General features: G+C 36.5%; 1 protein-coding gene across 12 annotated transcripts in view; it reads right to left on the bottom strand.

The window, feature by feature from the left end:
• The window catches only part of STXBP5 (syntaxin binding protein 5), a 116,490-nt gene that overhangs the window by 25,682 nt on the left and 63,617 nt on the right, over positions 1-27,191 (bottom strand). For 6 of the 12 annotated variants that reach the window (XM_062641679.1, XM_062641671.1, XM_062641673.1 and 3 more), the window contains 10 exons: positions 22,240-22,394; positions 21,129-21,201; positions 18,280-18,427; positions 17,794-17,861; positions 16,679-16,719; positions 14,451-14,671; positions 12,764-12,942; positions 11,540-11,665; positions 10,905-11,056; positions 1,851-1,916 (listed from right to left, as the gene is read on the bottom strand). In XM_062641679.1, coding sequence (XP_062497663.1) covers positions 1,851-1,916; positions 10,905-11,056; positions 11,540-11,665; positions 12,764-12,942; positions 14,451-14,671; positions 16,679-16,719; positions 17,794-17,861; positions 18,280-18,427; positions 21,129-21,201; positions 22,240-22,394 — 1,229 coding nt within the window. Of the gene's footprint in view, positions 1-1,850; positions 1,917-9,844; positions 9,929-10,904; positions 11,057-11,539; positions 11,666-12,763; positions 12,943-14,450; positions 14,672-16,678; positions 16,720-17,793; positions 17,862-18,279; positions 18,428-21,128; positions 21,202-22,239; positions 22,395-27,191 lie in introns of all 12 variants that reach the window. The other 6 variants (XM_062641672.1, XM_062641675.1, XM_062641677.1 and 3 more) reach the window with 3 other exon arrangements.

Genomic DNA, 27,191 nt, shown 5'->3' with positions numbered 1-27,191 from the left:
CACCACCAAACAATTTCTGTATCAGGGAGGTGACCCCTGCAGGAGGTAAGGTATAGACCAGCCTCATGGTCTCAATATTCTGTTTTACAGTGGCTATCCTCCTCCACCTTTTGTCCATTCATTATTTTTTGGTACTTTAGACTTACTTCTCTTCAGTACTGTGTGCATAACCAAGACATTAAGGTAAACAGAGAGGGAGAAGAGGTAAATTATTAAATTTAGTATTTTTCCATATACACCCTGACTTTCACCTTTGGGCTTGCTTTTACTGTAATGTGAAAATTCTGAATTGAATTTAACTCCAATTCCAAATTATGAAAGAAACTAACTCAAAAAAATAGTACTTTTATGTTTTAGTGGTAACCGTTAGAAGTGGCTTGGGCTGACATTTGAGTGATGCTGGAGAAGGGGAAAAAAGGATATAGATTAAGGGTTACAACACATTAGCTGCTCATTATACACATTTTATTGCAGTATATCAGAAATCAGAAGTGATTCTGAGCAGCCCAGCTGAGAAGGACTTGGGAGTGTTGGTCAGTGGGAAACTGAACCTAAGCCAGCAGTGTGTGCTTGCAGCTCAGAAAGGCAACTGTATTCCTGGGCTGCATCAAAAGGAGAATGACCAGCAGGTCGAAGGAGGTGATCCTGCCCTTCTACTCTGCTCTTATGAGACCCCAGTTGGAGTACTGTGTACAATTCTGGTGTCCTCAACATAAGAAGGACATGTCCAGAGGAGGGCCACGAGGATGATCAGGGGGCTGGAGAATCTCCCATATGAAGAGAGGCTGAAAAAGTTGGGTTTATTCAGCCTGGAGAAGAGAAGGCTGCATGGAGACCTTATAGCAGCCTTCCAGTATCTGAAAGGGGCCTACAGAGATGATGGAGAGGGACTCCACATCAGAGACTGTAGCGATAACACAAGGGGTAATGGGCTTAAACTTATACAGAGGAAGTTCAGTTAAGATATAAGGAAGAAATTTTTTACTGTGAGGGTGGTAAGGCACTGGCTACAGTAGGAAAGGAATCTACCTTTAGAATCCTATCCTGATTACCTTTTTGCACTATATAGCAAGAGTGCACATATCATTTTAGGTACTTGAGTAAACCTGCAGTTTTATCCTCTACTCAACCTTGAGTACAGGTTTGAACGAAACAGATAAAGTTACATATTACTTCAAAAGGTTACTCATATTAATAGTGAAGACAAGCTACAAATTTTTAGCTACTACATGAAATACTCATCTCAAATACTATATACTGACATGCACTATTAAGTATTTACACGGCTGCAACTTCAACTAGCCAGTATTAAACAAAATACTAAATAATATTACATATTGCTGAAGCTTTTGTTTAAAGTATTCATGTACAGTAGTAGCTACTAAATAAAATAAGATAGGGGGAGTGCTAAGTAGGATACCAGTGTCCAAAGGTCTCAGATTCCAAAGAAATATAGTAATTTACACTTATGAGGAAACTGAAGTGAATTAGCTCTTTTGATAGAAATAATCTTTACTACTTCTGAGGACAAAGAAACACAATCACATCAACTATTACAGGAATTTGTGCATCTCTTATCAGTGTTGCAGAATTCCATTGTGCAGTATGTTCCCTGAAGCATAAATATTTCATATTATATTTCTCTTCACTTATCTTTATGACATATCCCTATTGCATCTCTTAAATCAGCCTTGTTTTAAAAATGCAGCTGTATAACAGAAGATTTATCACAGCTCAGTTTGTGAGATGACAACAGGTTTTACATAATTACTTAACTACTAAGTGTTGACTTAAAGTATGCTATCTTCTGGACAAATAAGAAGCTGAATATCAGAGAAAGTTATGATTACCTGAAGTGGGTGACTTGCAGCGGTCTTCTGGCACTGCTGTACCTTCATTAATATCGCAAAGACCTGCTGGAACACAAAAACAGTGTGTAATAATACCGCTGCTACTTTATCCATCCTTCCACTGCAGTTAGAAACTTTATTTCTTAATAGATACAAACCGGCCAGTTGTGATAGAATTTGTGACATATTGCTTGTTTTGTTATTATATGGACATTACTCACAGTAACTGTAGAGTCAATTCTTTCTACTGAAGTTTTCTTTACAAAATAAATTTCCTCATGAACTTTGAGTGAAAACCACCATACTTTCAGCAAGACAGATTTATCAGAACACTTACTTAAAAGCTATAGGTATATATTAAGTACAACTTGTTTTAAAAAACACCCTAGGGTTATATTAAAAGTGTAATTACAAAAGAAGCCAGATGAAAGAGGATCTTGACGCTTACAACCATGTGTGCAGTACGTGTGAAACTACAGTGCCTTTTTGCAGTTCTTTTCCCACTATAAAGTGATATGCTTTGCATTTGCTGTTGTTACATTCTGTCCTCCAGCAAAACTCCTTACTGATGTCACCTACGTAATTTAGGTTCTAGAATGTTTATGAAAGTGCTCTTCCTTGTACAGAGGAACTGTGCTAAATTCTTACACCAACGAATCTGATAATTTGAGTAACTGCAATGAGTTAGTATCTAAAAACTCATTCCTTTCATTCCAGTGAAGGAAGTAAAGCACAGGAGTCCACAATCAGATGCTAAAGATGGAAGTTGCTTCATAAAGGTCCTAAATATTTTTCCATAGCACTGACTAGAAATACACAAGAAATTTTTCTAGTATTCTTTTTGAGAATAAAATGCTGCCAAGAGTGCCCAAAATTAAGAAATCTACAGCTTAAACCATGACAGCTAGTAACATGTATTTAGGTTTATATAACAGTTTTCCTTCAGCACGTAATACTTAACAGTAATAGTTAAGAAATATTTGTTAAAATGAAAAGCTTTGCGTGCATACAAATATTTCAAACAGTCAAAAAGCTTGAAAGGTGTAATGGTAATGACTAAGGCAACAAGGGCTTGTACATGCAAATGCTGTCTATGCAGCTGTTCACTACACATTCACTAGTGTATCTGTATATATATATGTTAACAGATGACAAAAAATATGGGAACAGCACTACTCTTCCAGCAAAGCTTGAAGATTTCCAAATACTATTATCAAAGTTGCTAATTAAAGGGAAAAAAGTTCTCCTGGAATACACTACCAACGTGTAACACATTAAAAGTAGGTTGCATTCACATACAGATTCTTTTAAGCAAAGTAGTCTAAGATTTCTAAACGCACAAGCAGCTTGAACCTCAAAACTCAAGGATTGATGTGAAATTGTCAAGTGACCTTAAGACTTGGTTAAGCCTACACTTAACAACATTGCAGGAGGTGATTTCAATTCTAATGTGTATAATGAAATCCCAGATGAAAGCTGTACCTTTCCACTACACTGGAGAAATAAATACCTTGTTTTTTTTCCTTTTCCTTTATTTATCAGTAAATCAATGAGCTCTATGGGATAATTGTGGTACACATTCTCCACCAATGTATTATTTGACCTCTGAAAGGAGAGTTTTAAACAAGAATGGGAGTCTAAATGTTATATACTAGACAGTGTTGTGTAAAAAGACTTTTTGAAATTCCAGATGCTGGTCTCCCAACAAGCAATACAAATTTTAGTAGCAATGCTGGGAGAATATACCTGTACTGTGCTTTTAGACAAGGTTGTGTTTCTAGATCATGCTTCTTCAGGATCCAAACTGAAGAAATCCAAACACACAGTTCAGGAACTTATTTTCCCCTTTCCTGTAAGTGCTTTCATTCTTTATCTTAATTTGAATAGTTTAACTTCTCACACTAGTTTTCTGAGGAAAACTCCTGCATTGACAGGAACAATCTTTAGCCGAGAATTAAATCACACACTTGTACACCTAATTTCTTTGCAAGAAGTCTTGAGGCTATGATTTAATTTATATACATCTTAATGAACTACTCAGATCAATGGATCTAACAGAAAATGCCCAGAATCCCCTAATTTTATGTCTTGGGTAAGATTCACCCCACTAAAGAGTGTGCATTATGGCACAAACCTTTGAAATCTACACATAGCCATCACTACTGTTATTTAAGAGCGAAGAAGGGACAGGAGCAGCTAAAAAGTAATTTTACCTCTGACTGTATTAGCAGTTAAGCTAAGCAGAGAATCATACGAATGATTCGAGTGATGCCTTTGAGCTATGAAGGTCTGTCCATGCCCTGAGAGAAGAAACTAGTGTAGCAATCATTACTGCTCTTCATATCTTCAGCCCCCAGGTACCCTGATTGAAGCAGCATGTGCACTGGCAGTAAGACAGATTTTCTGCAAAAGTTTCCTGGTTTCAGACTTGGAGCATACATTGCTATGGATTACAAAAGCAAATTGATTCAAGAGTTTCCATTTCAGAACTGCAAAAAGTAAAACCTGCTAGAACACAAATACATGGAAAAGTGACATTTTACTGAGTTTTTAGCTTAATCTCTCTGAATCTAGCTGAAAAAAATTGGAAGCCCCCAAAATGAATTAAAAAAAAAAAGAAAAAATCAAATAGTATCATTAAAGACAAAAATTACCTATGCTGCCTTAAAAACTCCCTAGAATTAAAGCTCAAAATTAAATAATGTATAAATTAAGTTTCATGACATTTGCCATGTTTTGCATGTAACCTTTAGACAGCTATATAGAATGACAGAATCATAGAACAGTTAGGGTTGGAAAGGACCTTCAGATCATCTAGTTCCAACCCCCCTGCCATGGGCAGGGACACCTCATACTAAACCATGCCACGTGAGGCTCCGTTCAACCTGGCCTTGAACACTGCCAGGGATGGAGCATTCACAACTTTCCTGGGCAACCCATTCCAGTGCCTCACCACTATCACAGTGAAGAACTTCTTCCTTACATCCAGTCTAAACTTCCCCTGTTTAAGTTTGAACCCATTACCCCTTGTCCTATCACTACAGTCCCTAATGAAGAGTCCCTCTCCAGCATCCTTATAGGCCCCTTTCAGATACTGGAAGGCTGCTATGAGGTCTGCACGCAGCCTTCTCTTCTCCAGGCTCAATAAACACAACTTTCTCAGCCTCTCTTCATACCAGAGGTGCTCCAGCCCCCTGATCATACTCGTGGCCCTCCTATGGACTTGTTCCAACAGCTCGATGTCCTTCTTATGTTCAGGACACCAGAACTGTACACAGTACTCCAACTGGGGTCTCATAAGAGCAGAATAAAGAGGTAGGATCACCTCCTTTGACCTGCTGGTCACGCTCCTTTTGATGCAGCCCAGGATACGGTTGGCTTTCTGTGCTTCAAGCACACACTGAAGCTGGATCAAGTTCATCAACCAACACCTTCAAGTCCTTCTCCACAGGGCTGCTCTGAATCTCTTCTCTGCCCAACCTGTAGCTGTGCCTGGGATTGCTCTGACCCAGATGTAGGACCTTGCACTTGGCATGGTTAAACTTCATAAGGTTGGCATCAGCCCACCTCACAAGCGTGTCAAGGTCCCTCTCGATGGCATTCCTTCCCTCCAGGGTATCAACCGAACCACATAGCTTGGTGTCATCAGCAAACTTGCTGAGGGCACACTCGATCCCACTGTCCGTGTCACCAACAAAGATGTTGAACAAGAGTGGTCCCAACACCGATCCCTGAGGGACACCACTTGTTACTGGTCTCCAGCTGGATATTGAGCCATTGACTACAACTCTTTGCTTGTGGCCATCCAGCCAGTTCTTTATCCACCGAGTGGTCTACCTATCAAATTGATGTCTCTCGAATTTAGAGACAAGGATGTCATGTGGGACAGTGTCGAACGCTTTACACAAGTCCAGGTAGACGACATCAGCTGCTCTACCCCTGTCCATCAGTTCTGTAGCCCCATCATAGAAGGCCACCAAATCGGTCAGGCAGGATTTCCCCTTAGTGAAGCCATGCTGGCTGTCACCAAGCACCTTGTTGTTTTTCATGTGCCTTAGCATGCCTTCCAGGAGAATCTGCTCCAAGATTTTGCCAGGCACAGAGGTGAGACTGACTGGTCTGTAATTCCCTGGGTCATCCATCTTCCCCTTCTTGAAAATGGGGGTTATATTACTCTTTTTCCAGTCATGGGAACTTCACCTGACTGCCATGATTTTTCAAATATGATGGACAGTGGCTTAGCAACTTCATTTGCCAGCTCCTTCAGGACCTGCAGATGGATTTCATCAGGTCCATGGACTTGTGAACCTTCAGGTTCTTAAGATGGTCTTGAACCAGATCCTCTCCTACAGTGGGCCCAGGGTCTTCATTATCACAGTCCCTGCATTTGCCTTCCAAGACTTGGGTGGTGTGGCCAGAGCATTTGCCAGTGAAGACTGAGGCAAAGAAGTCATTAAGAATCTCAGCCTTCTCCAAATCCAGTACAGCCAGTTCTCCCAAGAGCTTCTGGAGAGGGCCCACATTGTCCGTAGTCTGTCTTTTATTTGCAATGTACCTATAGAATCCCTTCCTGTTATTATATCTCTGATATATTATATCTCTGAAGAAACTACAACTTGACTGGAAACAAGCCTAATTAAAAATCACAACTTAAACTAGCTTGATATAAAGATGTAAAAATAATAATTAAGAACAATTAACCGGGAAAATGGAGTAAAACATTTGCAAGCCCAACAATCAAGCTTTCTGATTCAGTTCTGGATTTGGCTTAGCCATAGATTACGGTGGATTGATTTAACTGACATTTTAAGTTAAAAATTCAAATAGTTCATGCCTGGATCCACTTCAAAGAAAAAGGGGACACGGAAAACAACCTTAACAAACAACTCCAGAAGAGTTCTAGACATGTACTGTCTTCAGCTTTGACTCAACCCCTGCTCTGAATCCCTTGTAGATCACATCGAAAAGTCTTTTTGGTGTATAATAATAAAAAATAATAATAAAATAGTCACATGAATGCAAGAACTGCTTCTATTTTGTCAGAATCCTGAACTGCCTCTGGTAGAACTAAGAAATACTAACTTACAAAAAGTCGTTTTATATTGTACTAGTTGAGAATTCACATAAAATCTTGTAACTCCCATCAATAGCAATCTGCAAAAGAATCAAGATTGGCGTCTTATGTGAACTTAATTATGTAACTAAGCAAGGAAAAACTGCAGCTGTTCCTGAATTTTGGTGCTGAGTCATAAAATTGTCAATTGTTTGATAATTTGGTGCCAATACTGACTTTCTTAATGGCTCCTACTTAGTAAACAGTATACAAAGTAAAGGTCTCTAAACCGTGTAAGCCTCCACTGAGTATAGAGGTTTCATCACAGTATGAGACTTTAACTTACACAGTTTATGCCTTTCAGCACACGGGCAAAGTTGTTTGTTATGGGTTTTCTTTTCCCTTCACTCTTATGATCTAAAGGCAAAGGTTAACTGTTTTTATCCTTGACAAGCACCTGATGACAGGCCTTCATTGAACACATATACTGCATGCTTCACAAACTATAAATTGCCATCCAAAACATGAGTAATATACCTGGTATGAATCACCGATAAATTCCAAAACACGATCCCAACTGGGAGCTTGTATCTGTTGAGCTAGCCTGAAATGACAGTTTACAGTCTAGCTAGTGTAGAGAGCCTTGTCTCTAAATAGCTGCTGCTTTAAGACGGGAATCTGAATTTCTTTTCTGAGTGAAAAAAAATGACAGAAACATACATCATATAGCATATTCTTGCAATACAAGTGAAGGGAAAATCTTGCATTTCCATTCATATTTTAGAAGATACATAACTCTTACTCTGTGAACCCCCCCAAAAAAAAAGTCTTTAAACTTCAACTGCTTGACTCAGGACATACCATTTACTAAATAACAAATATGTAAGCAGATAATGATGATCTGTTAAATAGACATTTTATTCTGGAACATACAGAATAGAAGCGTTCCTAATGAGGAAGGACCAATTCTTGCTGCTTTTTCTGGACAAAACCTATGGAAGTAGTTGAGTAACAGAACAGTATTTTCCTACCTCCCCTGCCATACTGTAATAATTCAATTTTTAATCCTGCTAATCTTGTGATACAATGCGCAATAATAATATGCTGCTTTGTTGCATGCTGTTTGAACCTGAATTTAATGTAACTAATTAAGAACTTGTCTTAACACATGCATAAGCTAGTATGACTTTTTTGTTTCTCCCCTTAATACTTTGTGATAGTCTCAGAGAATGGGAAAAATACTCAGCTTCTCTGAAGCAATCACATCAAATACATAAACACTTTCTAGGAAGACTGAGAAATTAAGTGCAAATACTCCCTGAAGGTTATTAGAGCTATACAGTAATTGAAAAAGTCTTATTCATAGAAAAATAAAATTTAGAAGTATCAAAATGCAAGTTTTTTTAAAGATAAAGAATTAGATGAAGGCATAACTTTAAAAATAAAAGCAAGGAAGCGTAAGTTCCTTGCATTTCTTAAGTGTTCTAACTCTTAAGGTTCCAATCTTATAAATATAGCAAATGATAGTTCTTTGATGCAAGTCTTACGTGTGGAAAATTACACAGCAATATTGCTTTAAACTACTGAATTCTGGGCAACACACACTTTGAAAGAACTATAAATAATGAGAAATATTAAAACTCTAGAGAAATTTTCAGGTTTTAAAAGGACTGTAGCTCCAAGCTAACCAAGGTATTGGCAGGACAGTGTGTGGAAAGTGAATTAACAACATGGTTAAGAAATTAACTCTTTTGCACAAAGCCTGTTTTAACCTATTCCTAAATTAAATGGTCCAGATAAATTCAGCTTTACAATCAGTGGCATAAGAAATCAGTTTTGGGACTTCCAGCCAATCTTTTGCTTCCCTTCACAATAATAAGTGCGTCAGGTTTTTAAAACCAGTCAGTGACTGGTTTTTAATTCTGCATCATCTTCAGGTGGAGGCATTTTTTTCATGTCTAGCTCCTTTTCTCCCTTCTCAGCAGGTGATGGAAGACTGCACAGTAATATCTGGCTGCTGAGCCCACCTTTTCTGAAATGTCTTTTTTCTTGCTGGGGAAAAAAATAGCAGAACTAACAGAACTGGATCACAATATCAAGGACTCAAGGTATGTGTGTGGGGGAATTGCCCCAATTCTTTTATTTTTATTTTTTTAATTAAAAAAATCCTACAGGTCATTCTTCCCTTATCTTAGTTTTATTCTACCTTCCTTCATTAAAAAATGGGAAAAGATTACCTACATCTGCCCAAGAGTTGCAGAAAACTGGCACCCTAGGGAAAGGAACAGTGTTATGCTTTTAAAAATCAGCTTTATGTTCTCCAGACCCTTGGATTTTGTGAATGATGGAGTAAGTCAGAGAAGCCCTCAGGTAAATCATGGTTCCAATGCCTCCTTGCACAGGCACCTGAACTTCAAAACTGCCTGGAAACTCCACAGGGCTGAGAGATACACAAACACCTCCACTCTCAATCCCTATGAACAACATCTTCGTAGAAGTTTTTATTTGTAATAGACAAATCACTGCCTTTCACAATGTTAACTAATAATAATAAAAATCATCTAACACTAGAGTTCTGAAGCTTTTTCTGCCAGAAAGGGGGCCAAGCTAAGCTTCTAGTCTCAGATTGTAAAACACTATGATCAGTAAGTAAGATCTAAGGTCTGTAGACATCAGTAACTTCTGAGACAGAATCTCCTTTTAATTTTTATGCTTATTTAAAAACAAAATGCAGAGATTATCACAGTTGTTTTTTTTTCCTTCAAATTTCTTTTGAAGATGCCATGAATAAGAAATACAATAGCTGTGTGATAAATTAGAATCAGTTTCTAAAATTGTAACAATTACTTGAAAGGGACTAACAAAATATTTATGGTGAGTGAACAAGTGAAAAATCAAATTCAGGTGTTCAAAGATATTTTAATGCCATGAAATGACTTACTTATATAAGAGGTGCGAAGCTTTTTCACAGACTCTGAATATAAGTTAGAAAGGCCGCACATGCAAGAAGCCACAGTCAGCATACCTTCATGAAGCAATGAGAAAAGGAAAGATGGAGACACTAACAGTACGTTTGAGACAGAAAAGCCAGCAGAGTAACTTCTATAATCAGGCTTGTAAGATGCTCTTGCCATGCAGATTGTTAGTATTAAAATGTAAGATAAAAAAAATAATACATGATTTCATGTAACAGTTATATTCATGAGCAAAAAGGACTTAATTCATGAACATAAGAGAGTTAGGCAGATCCAATACATTAAAATAACAAAAGTCAAGAAAACAAAGCAAGTAACATTTGACACTCTAAAAAGCAGTTTATAATCCAAATGCATGAAGCAGGATTCAAGTCCTTTATTCCTAAGAGGAAATAAAACAGTCAACTAGTAAAGTTATTCCTTTCTTTCAAAATGCAATTTTTTAAATAAAGTGTTTATTTATTAGAAGAAAATATTTTATCTGACAGGATACCAAACATGTACATTCTGCTGTACACCGATGACTTTCAAACCAGTTTTCCTCAGTGAAAATAATCTGACTGGTGCTAACTAGATCTTTTTCAAACAAGTGATTTACTAAAATGCATCTTAGAGCATCCATTTCAATTTCAATAAAACATTATCTAAAGAACTTACCTGGACCTTATTTCAGATCTCTTCAAATAGAGCAACCAACACTAGAGCATCACAAAGCTTTTTGAACAGTTTATTGCCTATTGAAAAATAATCATATGGGGCAGCAGTGACACTGTTAATTATTCTGTCTTCAGCCATTTTGTAAATTAGCTGAAAAGTATTCACTACATAATGAGGATAAGAAAATAATTTAACAATACTGTGTTTTTTCTTTCAGCAATAAAAAGATGAACATTAGGAACAGATCAAGGAGAAAGAATGAAACAGCAATGGAGAAAAGTATGTTTTTATTCAAAGAATATACACTAACAGCTCGGATAACCAGCTGTGCCTTTCTTCTCAGTTTAAACCAAGTTTTGGGTTACTCACCTCCAGACGGTTGCCGCGATTTTCGGGGAGATCGTGGCTCTCTGCGGTACGGATCATTGGAGCCATACAGTTCAATAGTGCCTAGATTCAACAGCACTGTCTTCTGGAGGTAATCGACCATGGCAATACCATTACAGTTTCCAAAAACTACTCTGGAAAAAGATAAGTGGAAGGAAAGATAGTGCTAATCAAATGCTCATTAAATTTTATCTCTGTATTTGTTGCTGTTCAGCATTTAAAGACTTCCTAATATTTTTTAATTACCCTAAACCATGCAGATTTATAAATTACTGTTTTAGAATGAAGTATTGTTTAATTGCTCTCTTGTAAAAAAACACAGAACACCGAGTAGAAAAGGTCACTACCATTGTACTTGCCAATCTGACAGAGCCTTAAATGACACTCTTTGTCTATACAGCGTCAGGTGAGGAAGAGTGATGCTGATTTGTTTCCAATGTTAGCATCATCAGCATATGCCATGACCTAAACCCATTTATCTTTCAAGCACAGGACACTGATTGCCTCTCTTGCTTTGCTGTGCAGCTCATGTGAACACACATCGGAGTTTAATTTTTAATAGATAATTTTAAACCACTTCAACGTAACAATGAAAAATACACATAGATTATACTTACAAGCCGTATGCTGAGTTGACTGCTAAACTGGTTATCTGCTGAGGAGGTTCTCCACTCACCCACACTAGCTGGATAACTAGCTCAATTTGGTAGCCCGGAGACTGCTTGAGAGGAGAATTTTTAACTCTGCAAAGTAAACAAAACATGGTATCTGTTTATGACTCTCCACACTCCCAGTTTTTATCTTATGGGCTCAGAAATCATTACATTCTACACTACACCAGACTTCAGAAAGTTGAAAATAGCAACAACAACAACAACAAAAAAAATCAACACATAAAAGCAACCATAAAAAGCCACATTGGAATTGGTCATTCACTTCCAGGTCCTTTTTGATTCATAACCTTACCTAATTGAAAATTAATTAAGCAGTGATTACAAATATGTCATTTCTCCCCTCTTCAGAGCATGGCATTACAGCATCAGTATGCTTTATTGACTTGAATAAAGGCCGCCAGGGTCTCAGTGGAGTTACCCATTCTTTTCAGAGTTCCCAAAACAACTCTGATTTAAAAAATGGAAGGGGATGAGAAGCACATGTGGAAGCTCCATGAGCACTCTGTGGCATCATACAAAATGAGCATCCATGAGAATGGGACATTTAATTGTTTCCTGCTCCCAAAATACAAAATAGTTCCCTTGGAGAGTTATATAAAAAAAAAAAACCCAATCAGATTTCTAAGCCTAACCTTAAGCCTACAAATAACTTTCTCAGTTATTTGTAAATGTTTTCATTGCTTTTGATTTGGTTCTAAAAACTCAAGGCTCTAAAACCAGGTGAAATCTATTCAGACATGCTTGGTCTAAAGTTAAAGAGACTCTCAAAACTAATTAATCAAAATTAAGTTGCCTACTTATTTCAACAGGCAGTAAGATTTACAAGTAACCATACTGTTGCTATTGAAAATGTTTGCCCTAAAGCATGAGCATCTGACTACATTAACATGTATGTCCAAGTTTCCTAAAGCAGGCAGCAGTCAGACGGTAAAAACATTCAGATTGTCTTTTTTTTTTTTTTTTAAGAATCAGCTTGTGAAGTTCAAGGAAACCAAGAGTGCAATATTAATTTCTTAAAACAGAACTATACTTTCAGATTCTTGGAAAACATTAAGGAAAAAAAAAATCCCCAAATATTACATTTCTGTAATAATATCAAAGTACATATATCCTAATTACATATTCTAGTAAAGTTTCACACTCAAACATGTAACAAAATATACTTACTTTAAACATGGGACATTATCACGAAGTCCATCAGATGAACTACTACTAGTAGACGGATGAGACTGGGGAACAATGGACTGAGGATTGGAACCTGTGCCTGGAGTTGGTAAAGGTGGCACCTGTTCACCATCTGGAGATTCCACATCATTTATTTCATACAACAGACGTACTTCCAGCATCTGTTAATTAAAGTAAAAAAAAAAAAAAAATACCAGTAAGCTCTGCCTTTCAAAAAACTAGATATGAAATAAATGAAGTGCAACTAAAGATACTAATGATAAGTGACATCCAGGACTTTATTACCTTGTAAAATATAATGGTAGTTTAATAAACAGTGCAACCTAAACACAATCCAGTCTTTGGAAAGAGCTATACTAACTACTACAGACCAAGTATCTTAAGATTGCTAAAACTTGGAAATCTAACCTATTTCCCAGTACATAAAAGTTTACTGCTTAATACTGGAAAGAAATTAAACACTGGATACAAGACCCATTTAATTATCAACCTGTGCAACGTAAGAAATCCTCAGTTATGAAGATGAATTGTTTTATGTAGTCCAGGAATGCTAAAACTGAGAAGAGCTGAAAGCATATAGACAGCTATAGTTTATACTGTTGTAGTACTGTACACATGGGACCTAGTTCAGTGTTTGATGTTGCACTGAACTAGATGATACATTTTAAGGAACTAAGTCCATTATGATTTCATACTTCCTTCTGCTGGATCTATAATAATATTGGTATTAATTGTAGCGCTGTGTAAAGAAAGTTTTCTGCTCTTATTCTCATCATCTGCAAAATAGAACTCCAGGACTGAAACAAAGAACTAAAGAGTATTTTTTTAAAGCATTTTTAGTACTGAACAGCTTGCTAGTCACTGATTTGTAAATATCACTTAGAAAAACTATTCTCTCAGAAGAGAGTGTAGTTGTACATAAGTAAATGCTAGAAGGAAAAAAAGTATGCCTCATCTTGAACTGAAACTAATCTGAAGGGGGCAGAATAAGAGGGGGGGGAAAAAACCCAACAAAGAAAAAAAAACAACTGCATTACAATTAATGCCTGGCTTAGAACATACAGTATTTTTTAATTAAATGGCTTCTAATTAGCTTTCACCTCACACACTCAGGTAACTTAACCTTGCATGTGTGTGTTTGATTTAAAAAGGATTTTTGAAACTCTCGCGACAGAACTCATTGTGTCTTACACAGAATAAAACAGTGACACAGCAAAGTCCTTAACAGACCTGAGGGCATGTCTACAATGCTTCTATTCTAGTTTTGCATGCTACAGAAGCTTTACCAAAACAGATGGTAATTAACAGAAATCCAGGAGGAAGAAAGGAATCAGCTGCCTAAAAGCTTTGAAAATTTTTCAAATCCACATCTCTGTCACTTTTTTTTTCATTTTATTTTTAATACAGCCAAGTTTTGATCCACTATTTAGTTTGATAGATAGAACAAAGAACTATTATTGGCTGCAAAATCTGAAAACATTGGTAATTTTCAATTCTGCTAAATTTCATAATTTATTGGTTTTCCTCCACAAAAATGTATCTCCTTGTTTTGAGGCCACTGTTTTACTCTGCTTCATTAATAAAATTAAAGACAATGAAATAGCATATTGCTACAGCAGTCTTCTTATAGCTAAATCCTACAAAGCCAAAGCACAGTTATAGTACTTACCGGAATGATTTCTGTTGTCACTTCCTGCTTGCTGAACCTGTAAATAATGACATGTGCAGAAACTCCAGCTATGCACAACATTCTACTTTCTGGACACCATGAGATGATCTGAATAGCATATGGATCTTCATCCACTATATCTGTGTTTGGCCTGTCATCTTTATTCCGTGATTTTTCAAATACTTTGGCTGTTTTTAGCTTATAGAGTACTTGCAGCGTTACTAGGGAAAAAATAAAAGATAATTAGTTTTGATCTAAAAACATATTTATCTTGTTTTTGATTTTTTTTCATTTAGAAACTTTCCTTCATACATAAAGCAACTATATTCAACAAAAGAGGGCAGAGGAGAAGCACCAAATACCTGTGTCAACTCTGCCTGTGCAGTGCACCACTTGACCAACTCAGTATCAGTTAGTATTAAAACCACCACCACAAGCAACAAAAGCCAATACACACACAAAAAAATAAAAACAAAACAAAAAAACCAACAAAAAAAACCAAACCAACAACCCAACACTTTTCCTGAGAGGTACATACTAAGCTTCGGTTTTCAACTAACCCTCATAGCTTCTCAAGGCTTAGCTATACTTGTGCATCTCATACCATAACATCTACCCACAATTTAAGCTTACCTATGGCAGACAAAGTGAAGCTCCTTTCCTTTCACCTTATAGTATTGCAAATACATGGCTTCTCACTGACGTTCTCAGACTTAACAGGCTCCAGTTTTTATTTTGTCCTGTCTAATCAATCACCCTACATTTTTATTGATAATGTGTTTCTTAGAATTGTTCTAGTGATGCCTTGCCACAGTTTAAAATTGTGGAAAAAAGATCCATATTGGCTTTACATATATTCGAACCTGTTTATACCAATGATAATTTTATATTGTGCAAGGCTGGCACTGCAATCCATTAGACCTCCAGGTTTTTCTTCCCAGAACACAAGTTCTGACTATAAATCACTGAATAAAGTTGTCCTGAATGCTGTTCAAGAGTTACCATTATCAATTGTAATTCTAATCTCTCTTACATTTTCTTTCAACTCTGCTACACCTACTAGTCATATCATTAGGAAAACTTCTAGCATCCTTCCTCCTCTTCCATATTACCATGTTTTTATCTGAATCACACTTCCCCAGTTCATCTGTAAGACTGGGCTATTACAGAGATTTAAAAGTTTAAAAATCAAGATAGGGTGTACTATCAGTTTCTCCCTTAACAGATTTATCTGTTTTAGAAAGAAACTAAATGCATTTACTAGGATCTCCTTTTGACAGATCCTATACTGAACAGAATTTTTAAACACACACTATCAATAAAAGCTGGGTAACAGCCCACCCCCTCCCCCCCAGGGTCCACCCCCATCCCAAACTGAAATTAAAGCTAACACTCCAAATACTCCTCCTCCCAGTTTTTAAACATATACATTGCATCTGTTGCCTCACACACCCACACATGCCTTAGAATTTTGGAATCTCACCAGTCTTCCACAAGTTTGCAAAGACAACTGATAATGATTCCAAGATTGCTTCAGACAGCTTTTAAGTAAGAGTAAGGTTAGTCAGAACTAGATTAATTAAAACATCTAATTCTGCGTAGCCCATTCTAATTTGAAGTCTTACTGCATTTCTCACTGTTACTTTTGTATAGCATTAGATGCAATTGACCCTCTAAGTGAAAAGAAATGTAAAACAGTATCTGATTGCAGGCCTGTTCAGTGTTCCACCAAAAAGTCTCTTTTACTGTTCTTCTGCCTTTCTTCACAAAGGCCTTCACAAAATGGATCATTTTATTAGCACAAACTACTACTGGTTCCAATTTTCATTTTTAGATACTGTAATTTATGGGGAGCTAATGTCTTCAACACATGCCTCTTCTGTCTAAAGACACAGAAACAACCTACTGAAATTCAATTGTACTAAAAAAGAACGCATTTGTCTGTTCCACACTTCTATGCTCAATAAAGTGTTTCTAAAAATTTTTAGAACTCTTCCATTCTAGCTGGCTCTTGGACTACCAATGCACTGAGGTGGCAAAAACAGTGAAACAAGTAACTAAGAAATAATGTTAATTTTATTAAATTTTAAAATAAAGTTTCCTATAGAATTACTGACTCTACACAAAGCAGGAAATAATGAGAATGACCAGATTTCCATTAGAGAAATCAGTTAAGTTTACAAAACTCCTACTGCACAGGAAAAAGTATCTCTATTGAAAACACTTACTTGCTGAGGCATCCCAAAACTTGATTGACCCATCAGCATGCCTATGAAATATTAAAAAGTTAATAAGATAGTAAAAAAATGGTTAGTTGGACTGTTAGACCTCTGCGCTACTGATTAGAAATATGGTGAATATTCTATTTCTATTAAAATTCTTAGTGACCCTATTTTCTTTACTGGAAGCCAGTATTTTACAAACATGTGCCCCAATTACTTTACATAGAAGGGATTAAAAAAAATAAACAAACATAAAAAATATTTGAAGGCTAACTCCCTGAAATTCCATGATACTAGTGCTAATTTTCCATTTTAAATATGGATTTCAGTTACCTGTGTTTCCCGTAAGCAGTTTGGTATACCTTACCATGTGCTGTTTCTCAAAAAATGGTCTTTATTTGGAGTGACACTTGTAAAGGAGATGCCTACATATACTGTATTTCAGTGTAAATGAGTCACCTAATTTGTTTATTTATGCTTGAAATTGAGAATCAGATGACTTTTTTTTTCTTCCAGGACTCTCTCTCAAAGTCTGTATAACTTAAAAGTATAAAGTGACAGTAATCCTCATTAGGATTAATGGGCTCTTCTGAAAAAAACTTTAGAGGTGCTCTCACTTTCAGTGATGCACTGCATGGTTATAAATTAATTTTTACTTATGCTTCTTAGAGTAGTATTAGAAGGATCAGTCTCAAAAGAGATCAAAACAAACAAATTTAAGTATTCAGCTGTCCTTTTTGAAATAAAAAACTTGGCTTCACTTTGAGAACTGAATTCAATAACTATTTGATAGGCTTCCTATGTTTTAGTGCACTATTTAACTGTTTTCCAAAAATTAGAGAAGTTTTATCCAGGATATACTGATAGCAAGCAGATGTAATCACAATACCAAATCATAATAATCCCTGTAAAACACCTGCTATTGTTTTGTGCTGAGATTCTCTTTGACATTTTGGTTTACTTTCTTGTTAATGCCTCAAGAAGACTATGCAAATAGCTTGTGAACTTATTTCTTAAATTCAAACCACACTTAGAAAACTGTTTTGTATAATAGAAATAAAATATTCCCACTTGTTCTTAATCAGCTAGGAAAGTTATTACCACACTATGGTGTCACTTACCCCGTAATAATTATCTCTGGATAGCTCTGAGTGATCAAACCCCAGTTGCCTCCACTGATGGGCCATTCCTGGAAGATTAACAAATACACTGAGGAAGAAAATATCATACAGCGCAAAGTTAAGCCGCTGAAATTACTGCAGATACTGCAGGTTCCAATATTTCACAAGTTCAAAAACTAATTAGGACATATCTACTTTGGGGGGGAGGGGATAAAAAAGAAATGTTCAACAATGGCTATAAACACCACCCCTGCTCCAGGAAGCCCCTCAGCTTCCTAGCTAAACAAGCGATAAGAGCATATTAGGAAAGCACGGCTACAAGCTTGATATTTGTTATATTCTCCCCAGACATCTGCGATTAGTCACTGTCAAAGACAGGATAATGAGTCAGATGGAGCTCTAGTCTTGGCATAGCTACTCTTACGTTGTTTAGCGCTGCTGATTTTCAGTATTTTCAAATACCTGCATGTATACTAGATATTGTACCTTCTTACTGTAACCTTGACGCTTCTGTCGAGCACCAACTGAATAGAGTGCAGGTATGAGGTCCACAGGACAATCAGCAAAATATTCACAACAGGTAACCGGAGATTCATGTATAGTCAGAGGATAGGGATTCTCAAATATAGGGTACCTTTGATGGATGAAAGGAGAAGGACTGTTAACCTAGGATTTTTTTTTTTTTAAAGCAGAAGTAAACCACTGAAGATTAAGTCTGCACTCTTTTCACATAGAGAAAAATAAATGCATACAAAATTAGATTATGAACAAATGCGCCACACAACTTAACTGCTCATCCAGTAAGCTATCAAGGCATTGTAGTACTCCAGATAGAACTTGAAGTTTGTGTTGTTCCTAGAATATTGCTAGAGTATTACTATCCCTATAGTAAGCTTTTAAAAAAATATGAAACTATTTTAACGGCCTGTGGAAAACCCAAAGTTACCAAGTCCTAATTGCAGTAACGTGGAACTATGAATTTGTTTCTAACTCTTCAGCCTATTTTTCCAGGAAGAAAGGGAGAAGACTCCACTTCTTTCTGTGTATTATTATACTGTTCTTAGACAGAAAGTTGACCCGCACTTGTTATAACCTACTCTCGTGGTTTCAGTTGTAACAGTTGTTTTTCTTATTCCTAGCAGCTAGTGCAGTGCTATGTTTTGGCTTTAGTCTGAGAACAACGCTGGTAACACACCAATGTTTTAGCTGTTGCTCAGTAGCGAATACCCCGATCAAGGACCTTCTAGTCTCTCATGCTTTGCCAGTGAGGAGGAGCACAAGAAGCCGGATGGGAGCAGAGACAAGACACCTGACCCAAACTAGCCAAAGTGTTATTCTATACCACAGCATGTCATGCCCAGAATATAAACTGGGGGGAGTCACCTGGAAGGCCCAAGATCACTGTTTGTGTCCGGCTGGGTATTTGAGCAAGTGTATTGTGCATCACTTGTTTATTGTGTTTTTTTCCTGTTCCCTTTTAGTTTCATATTTTCTCCCCTTGTTATTTCCCTAATTATCAGTAGCAATAATAGCATTATATTATACTTTATTCATTAAATTGCTCTTATCTCAACCCATGGGATTTGTATTCTTTCAATTCTCATCCCCATCCTGCCCAGAGGAGGGAACAGGAATGGTGGCTGAGCAAACGGCTGCGTAGCTCTGAGTAACTGACTGGGTACAAACCATGATACCTACTTGCAACTCCAAGATCACTTTCTAAAGATTATAGATAGCAACATCCAGTTACCAATTAGACATTGTGACACACACAAACTCCCCACCACCACCTCCATCACAAAAGTGACACAACCTTAAGGAGGGAAAAAAAATTATTTTTTTTTTGAGAGGCAAAAAAGGACACAGCTTCACAACCCATCTAAAGGAAAAATTAGCAACAGATGAAAACATCCTGCAGACCAATAAGTTTATACAGAGCTATCTGGAAAGTTACAGCAATCTTCTAAAACTTGAACAAAAAAAGGAGCTTAATTTTAACAGAAAGTAACAACTCCGTATGTCAACACAGGGCAATAAGAAACTTCCTGCAGCAGGAAAAGAAATCTACTTTGTTATTTTATTAAGGTGTGAAACGATACTTTGCAAGTCAAGCATAACAAAGACCAGTATGAATTTCTAAAAACAAAACTGCTGAAGAATTTTTGTTTTTAATATGAAAAGGAATATGCCTTAACATAATTTTAACTTTCAGGCACTGCAAGCTATTTCAATTCAGGAAAAAAAGGTTTATACAAGCTTCTTGACTTCAAGTTTATTCAAACTTGTTTCATTAACGTTTCAGCATATGAATGTTGGAAGCATAATGCCATTAGTGTATCAGAAACAAGTTTCAGATACCACATATGGCCATGTAACATTGGAAAAAAACTACATGAAACTGCTCAGTAGCTGCAGAGATATTAGGACTACACTTGACCTTCCTCCAAATTCGATAGTCTTCATTAACTAAGGTATCACAGCTGAGGATACATAGTTACAGGTTTTTGTTTTGCCCTAGAAGGATGTTCTTTACAAGGATTTTTTGTTCTTCATTGACCACTGGGGACTCTTAATCAGGAACACTATAAAGACCTCATCTGTCTGGATCCTCTGCTATTAACCCCTTAGTAGCTAATTGTTACTACCCATACTAATCCCAAAACCCTTGATCAAAAAAAAATTGTAGTATCCCAGATTTTTTATCACCACTGAATAGAGTACACAAACTGTGCCATGGACAAAAGAACAAGAGACTCTAAATTTGTTAGGAAAGTATGAATTGTGAAAACTGTAATAGGATATGACTTTTTATCTCTTACAACAGTAGTAAAACAGGGAGTAGATGTTACCATTCTAATTTTACATATTATTGAATCAGTATTGAGCTACTTTGAGCAATAGAGATAGCAATTCATTTGGCAATAAAAATCAGCAAATATTTATGTGATGACCACAACACTCAGTGTCAGATAAAGTTACTTGGCTTATCTGAAGAGTTGATCTCCCTGCTCCCTTAAATTCCAAGCCCTCCTCATAGCACTTCAAAGTAAACTTCAATCAACTTCAAAATAAACTGATACTTAAAAAGCAGCAGTGATCTGTAAGTAATTTCTGTCCATTGATCAAGTTTGAAGTCGTCACATAATATTCTACTCATCTACTACATACTAACTTGAAAAACGTTGACCTATAAGGTTTCACAGGTCCGCCATACCTAATATTCAAAATTTTATGTTCTGGACAGGAAGGTATTATGGTAGATTAAAAAGCTATAGAGCAGAACAGCAGGCTGAACACTACAGCCAATTGTTAAAAAGACTACACAAGATTCTTACCCATTTTGTGCAAGGTCAATCAGCACCAAGTCCTTTTCTAGGAGAACAACTACAGCATATGGTTCTTGAAAGTCTGAAAATAAGAAAGAAAAAAAAGGTACTTAACCAATAAACACAGTTCTTGCATGCACAGTCTCAAGAATGTGATCAGTCCTCTATCAACTCTATCAAGTTGAGAGCCAAAAGGCCCCTTGGATGACTATAGTTTTCTTAAGATATTTTATACACTCACCCCCACCCCACCCCCCGCCCTGAATATTTCAAGTTAAGTTTGGGAAAACCATGCTCGCCATTTAATTCAATATTCTCAACCCATTTCCAATTTGCTAGAGCCATTTAAACAGCTCAAACAACAAGGAACATGCAAAGCACTGGAATAAACAGTATTTTTGAGAACAACCTAATTACGGAACAATAACATTCTCCCACCCTAAAACTGCTTTTCCTCATACTCAGTGGAGTTTAAAGTGTAATTGCTTACAAACCAGATTGAAAGACAGCCCGGCACTAAAATAAGAAAATTGAAAGCGTTTCCACAGTTTATCATGCCCTCAAATTCTGAGCTAAGCAGTTTTATACACTCTGATGGAAGGTGACAGGTAAAAACGCTTGAGCCATTGGCAATATAAAACCATTAATATGGGACAAATGCCTAAAACCATCATAAAAAAAATCCCCTTCTGCAGAAGGGAGATTACAGATTAGTGATGACCTGCATGTCAGTATTGGAATGAATAAAGTCATTAAAGTTAAAAGTATTACTTGAATGCTAAGATCTAGCATTGACCGGAAAGGTCTGATGTGCTCAGATATCAATAAACTTGGTGCAGTAGCTACAGCTTAAAACTCTAATACTACTTTTTGTCTGTACATGGAAAAAACATGCAACCAGTAAGTGGCAAAACAAGTTTTATAATAAACTTTTCTATTATGATGCTTTGGGAAGTAAAACATACTTCAGACAATTGGGATTAACAGATGTTGCTACTGCAGTCTGATTGCCAGAGGTAAAGCAGGAGGGCAATAGTAAAAAATACTCCGATGGGATACAACTCTAGAGAGAAGAGGTCAAAGTACTGAGGAAAAAAAAATAAATCTTGACAGAGCCTACCATTAGGATACGGCGTTTCACAGAGGGTTAGAAAATCAACAATAGAATAATCCATTTCTAGCACAGCAGTACTTTTTCCGTGCATAACTGTTAAACAGGGTCTTCTTCCCACAGTGTCATAAGACAAGCCTCCTGAGAGAATGATGAAAGGCTCCCTGGAATAAAGCAGAGACACGTGGATCAAGCCAAGATGATAATGTTAAAAGACACTGGGCACTTTTGTAGCCATATAATAAAGTTCAATGAGATATCATTAAGCAGAGATACATTAAGAATAATGCATACCAGCTTCCATGCAATTGGGTATCTGTTTCAAAGTTTAAAAAACAAGAATTAGAAGACTGTGACTTAAGTCAGACATCTTTTCCAAACCTCTTTTGGTATCGCTTATTTAACAATCTTTGCAACTGTTTGCTAAGATGAGATTGTTTTTATTTTGTTAAACTTCAGAATTGTTTCTTTCTACTAAAATGCAGATTTGGATTTGCCAACAGCTCCATTTATCCATACTATATAATATTCCAGCAGGATCAAGTACTTTTACTTCCTGTACAGAATTACCCTAAATTTTGAAGGATGAACAATTTTTCAAACCCTGTAAAGCAACTTTGCAGCCACAATAACCTCACTGTCTTGGAGAAGCAACCAGCTGCTTGATAAACTACACCAATCTAATATGTTTTAATAAAGTAAGGACACAAATAAATACCTACAGTTCTTTCATCACACATTTACACTAGACATTTTATTAATTTTACTCCCTACTACAATGCACAAAATTCAAGAAACTACTATGTCATGGACTTCTACTGCATAATTAAATGCCTTGAGTATAGCAAAACTATTTCTTTTAGGCTTGAAAAAGAGATTAGAGGCTTCCCTTCAAAAGTTTAAGTCTTTACAGAAAGATTTTTAAATACATCCACATTTTCTCCAATACGCACGTAACACACAGTTTAGTATTTCATTTCCTGAAGAGCAAGATGAAATCAATCCATTTGTTTTACTAGTGTCCTGGTTTCAGCTGGGATGGAGTTAATTTTCTTCCTAGTAGCTGGTGCAGTGCTGTGGCTTAGCTTTAGTCTGAGAACAACGCTGGTAACACACTAACTTTTTAGTTGTTGCTCAGTCGCACTTACCCTGATCAAGGACTTTCCAGTCTCTCGTACTCTGCCACTGAGGAGGGACACAAGAAGCACTCTGGGGGAGCAGAGACAGGATACCTGACCCAAACTAGCCAAAGGGTTATTCCATACCACAGCACATAGTGCCCAGTATATAAACTGGGAGGGGGAGTTACCCAGAAAGCGCTAAGTAGTAGTAATAGTAGTATTACATTGTACTTTTGTTATTAAGCTGTTCTTATCTCCAAGCTTGTGGGTTTTATATTCTTTTGATTCTCCTCCCTATCCCACCCAGAGTGGGCAAGGTGGGGGTGAGCAAATGGCTGCACGGTACCGAGTTACCGGCTGGGTTGAAACCATGACAACTAGGTATTTTCTTTATTATCAAAAGTCATTACTCATTTTAATACTTCTTATGTTTAAAATAGGGCATAATACCTTTTAATGTGCAGGCCTACTGTTCATAAGCATACATCTCAATTTCTTGAGCTATTATTGACTATTGCCTCAAATTTCAGATTTTGTTTCTGGAGAAAAAATATGCACTTAGCCCATGAAATTCCTCTGATCTACTCTTATGATCACTTTAGGTAGGAAACCTACCCTTTCTGTGTCTACCTCAGAAGCAGCTAGCATATTACGATCTGGAAAAAATTTGTAGGTAAAACTGACATCCTGGAATATTGTGAAAAAGAGGCTAAAGATATCTTTTATTTTTTGTCCTTTCCTATAACATCATATTTCCTATAGTAGTTTTGCATTTGAAATAGGAATGTGAAAGACTAGGTACATCTTTTTTCTTGAAAGCTCTGTATGGATGCTCTAGTTTATGCATATGTGCCTTTCATTATTTTCAGGCTTGGTTTAAGCATGCTCTGTTTTCAGCACTGAAGACAAAACAGACTAAGATAAGCTCTCATTTTCTACAATTATTTCACAATCTGCCTGATCCTTTAGAAAGCCTTGTAACTGAGGAGTTGATAGGGTCAAAGAGTTCTGCTGGCTGAGGAAGAGACCCCACAGAACAGCCATAAATTAGACCATGGCTCCACCGAGTTCAATATCCTGCCTCCAAGAGTAGCCAAAAGTACATTTATAGAAAAGAATTCAGTTTCCTCCAAGTTTATTTAATATCAATTCTTCATATTGGAACTTCAGACAATCTTTTATGGTCAGGTCCATGATGCAATTCCAAAAAAAGGACAAACTTTAATTTAACCGGATATTTTTCTAGATGTCAACAAAGAGGAAAATACTGGTGTGATGTACTTACAGTATCTTATTGTGCTGAAATGATTTATTGCAGTAGTTTTTGTCTACACAAAACCACTTTTTTTTTCTTTTTAACAATAATGCTGCCAGGACAAGTTGCAGTAATTATTTGACTTGTGGGTTCACAACGATCAACTGACAATAATAACAAAGTGACAAATTTCAGTTTCCAAGCCTCATACATCACAGTAAAAACCACTTCTCCTGGTTTTATTTCTCAAGGTAATCAGATTGCTTTGGGCAGGCTAGCCAGAGCCTGTATTCTTATGAAGCAAAGAATGGAAGACCTAAGAAAAGATTACACTGATCTGTCACATGGATTTTTCACAAAGGGATCAAAGATTAAAGCTGACTTTAGTTTGCCAGAAAGACTAATACAGGGTCTGTACAGGAACTTTTCATATTTTAGTGAAACTGGGTTTACCATGAACACAAGACGTGTGTTTTCTGCTTAAAGTGTTGTCCCTCAGTTGTGATACATATTAAAAGGTTAGCACATTTTAGCACACACAAATTTTACGTAGAAATGCATAATTTAACAGAAAAATTGAAAGTATTGTACTTTATGTAATAGATGAGATAGGTAAAATTAACTCTCCAAGTTCGATCAATATGAAACAATGGGAAACCTTTAAAAAAAAGCAGTGCTCAACTCTTAGAGAATTCCTATGTAGCATTTTTAACAGCAGCTAATACAGAGATTCTTCTTCGAAACAGTTCTGCTTCAGCAGGTTTTGAAGCGATCCCTTTACACTAATTTTCTCAGTTAAATCTGTAAGATCACTTGGGAAACACTGTGAAATATTCAGTAAAAATCAGAAAACACAGGATTAGGTCTTGCAGTGCATGAAAATGAAATAAAAATGAGAGTTGGGTGGCTCATAATCCTGTAGGATGTTCTTGCTCAATTTCAGACATAAATCGTTAAATGTCAGCCAGTTTCTGGCAACCTAGATGTGAGGGCAAAGAGTATACACAGAAGTCAGGCCTCTGGTACCAGCCGGCTTCCTTTTCAAGCCACAGGTGGATCTGCCAAGATGTTAATGCCTAGTAATGCAGGTGAAAAATACCTCCAAGAGTTAGTATAGTTTAAAAAGGAAATTCTTGAAGTACTAGTGAAGATAAATTACAAATTCATTTTGGGAAGAGTGCTTTTGAATAAAATACAATAAAATAGTATATTCAAACCAAATTAACGGATCAAGAAATTTTACTTATCTGAAGACCTCATTATTATTATAACCTCTAGGTCCCAATTATATACATCCATCTTTCTGAGGTACTGCTCTACAGTTAGTCAATGACAGCTGCATTAGCTAACAATAACCTTTTGCTATGTTTCACAGGGAGACTTTTGAGCTGTAATTTCTATTACACAGAGCTTTATTGGTGAAGAATAAGCTTAGGCAATTTTACCATAATGCTAATATCAATCAGAATAAATACTGCAGGAACTGAATCTGGAGGGGCAGGAAATGGCTTTAGGAAGCTGAAGAGCTTCTCTCTAGATTCACTTTAGACAGAAAAGTATGCTTAAAAGGCAACATGGAAACCATTTCAGCAAGCCCAAAGAGTAATCTATCTTTGCAACTCATCACTTCAAGACATGGAGTACTCTAAATGAAGAAAAAAAAATAAAAAAAAAAATTGGAGAGCAATGGCATTCTCTGGGATTGGAAAATTATGCCACTTTTCACAAGAAATATACGAAGAAACTTGCCTTTTTGACTCCCTAGCCTGGGTACAGGATGACTGTCAATAACCTTTCTACATGTTTTTCCCAGAAACGAAGCTACAGACATACTATTGTTGAGGGTAAACAACTTTGTCTTTGGAAACTTCACAGGCACTATCTGCAGCAGATTTAAGCATAAACACCCAACGACAGAAAACCTACAAGCTTAAAAGATAAATAGGTAGTCAGTAAGAACCAGAAAAAAACTTCTTGTCTTGTTTCCACAACTCCAGCTTCATAGTATGAAAAGCGAGAGGTGTAAAAAGAGACCACAATAGGAAAAAGTACTCTCCAAAGTGCAATGCATTCTTTGAAATTACACTAGAGTAAGCTCCTATTTGAACTGCATGAAAAGTCAATTAGTTTCCACATTGTAATATAATTGCATAGAACAAACTTCAAACTCATCTTCTCCTTTGGAGTGAATATTCATAAACAGAAGGCTTTTGATTGCAGAAGTTGTAACTTGTTGAAGCTGAGGCTACTTTTGGTTACCTGTATCTTTAGATCAGCTTTTAACATTTCACTTGAGAAAGGAATACACAGATGTAGACTGCTGAAAGGAAAATATGGTTTGCCAACTGATCATACATGTTCATACACTGGGAATTAGCCCCCATCTTAAATTCCTTTTCACCTCACTTTTAGCAAAAAAAAAACAAACACAAAGACACTGCTACTATATGTATGTGTATACCAATATTTATAGTAAGATCTATTACATCAATTAAGTAACAATCTTCTACAAATCTGAATGCCTGGAAAGCAAATGAAATCAATGCATAACACACACACCACCACCCTCAAATAAAACAAAAATC

This window comes from Pezoporus occidentalis, unplaced genomic scaffold (genome assembly GCF_034315485.1).
Source record: "Pezoporus occidentalis ecotype Australia unplaced genomic scaffold, CSIRO_AGI_Poc_V1 ctg7, whole genome shotgun sequence".
In the NCBI taxonomy this organism is placed as follows: domain Eukaryota; kingdom Metazoa; phylum Chordata; class Aves; order Psittaciformes; family Psittacidae; genus Pezoporus; species Pezoporus occidentalis.
This window is presented reverse-complemented; position numbering and strand designations above follow the sequence as displayed.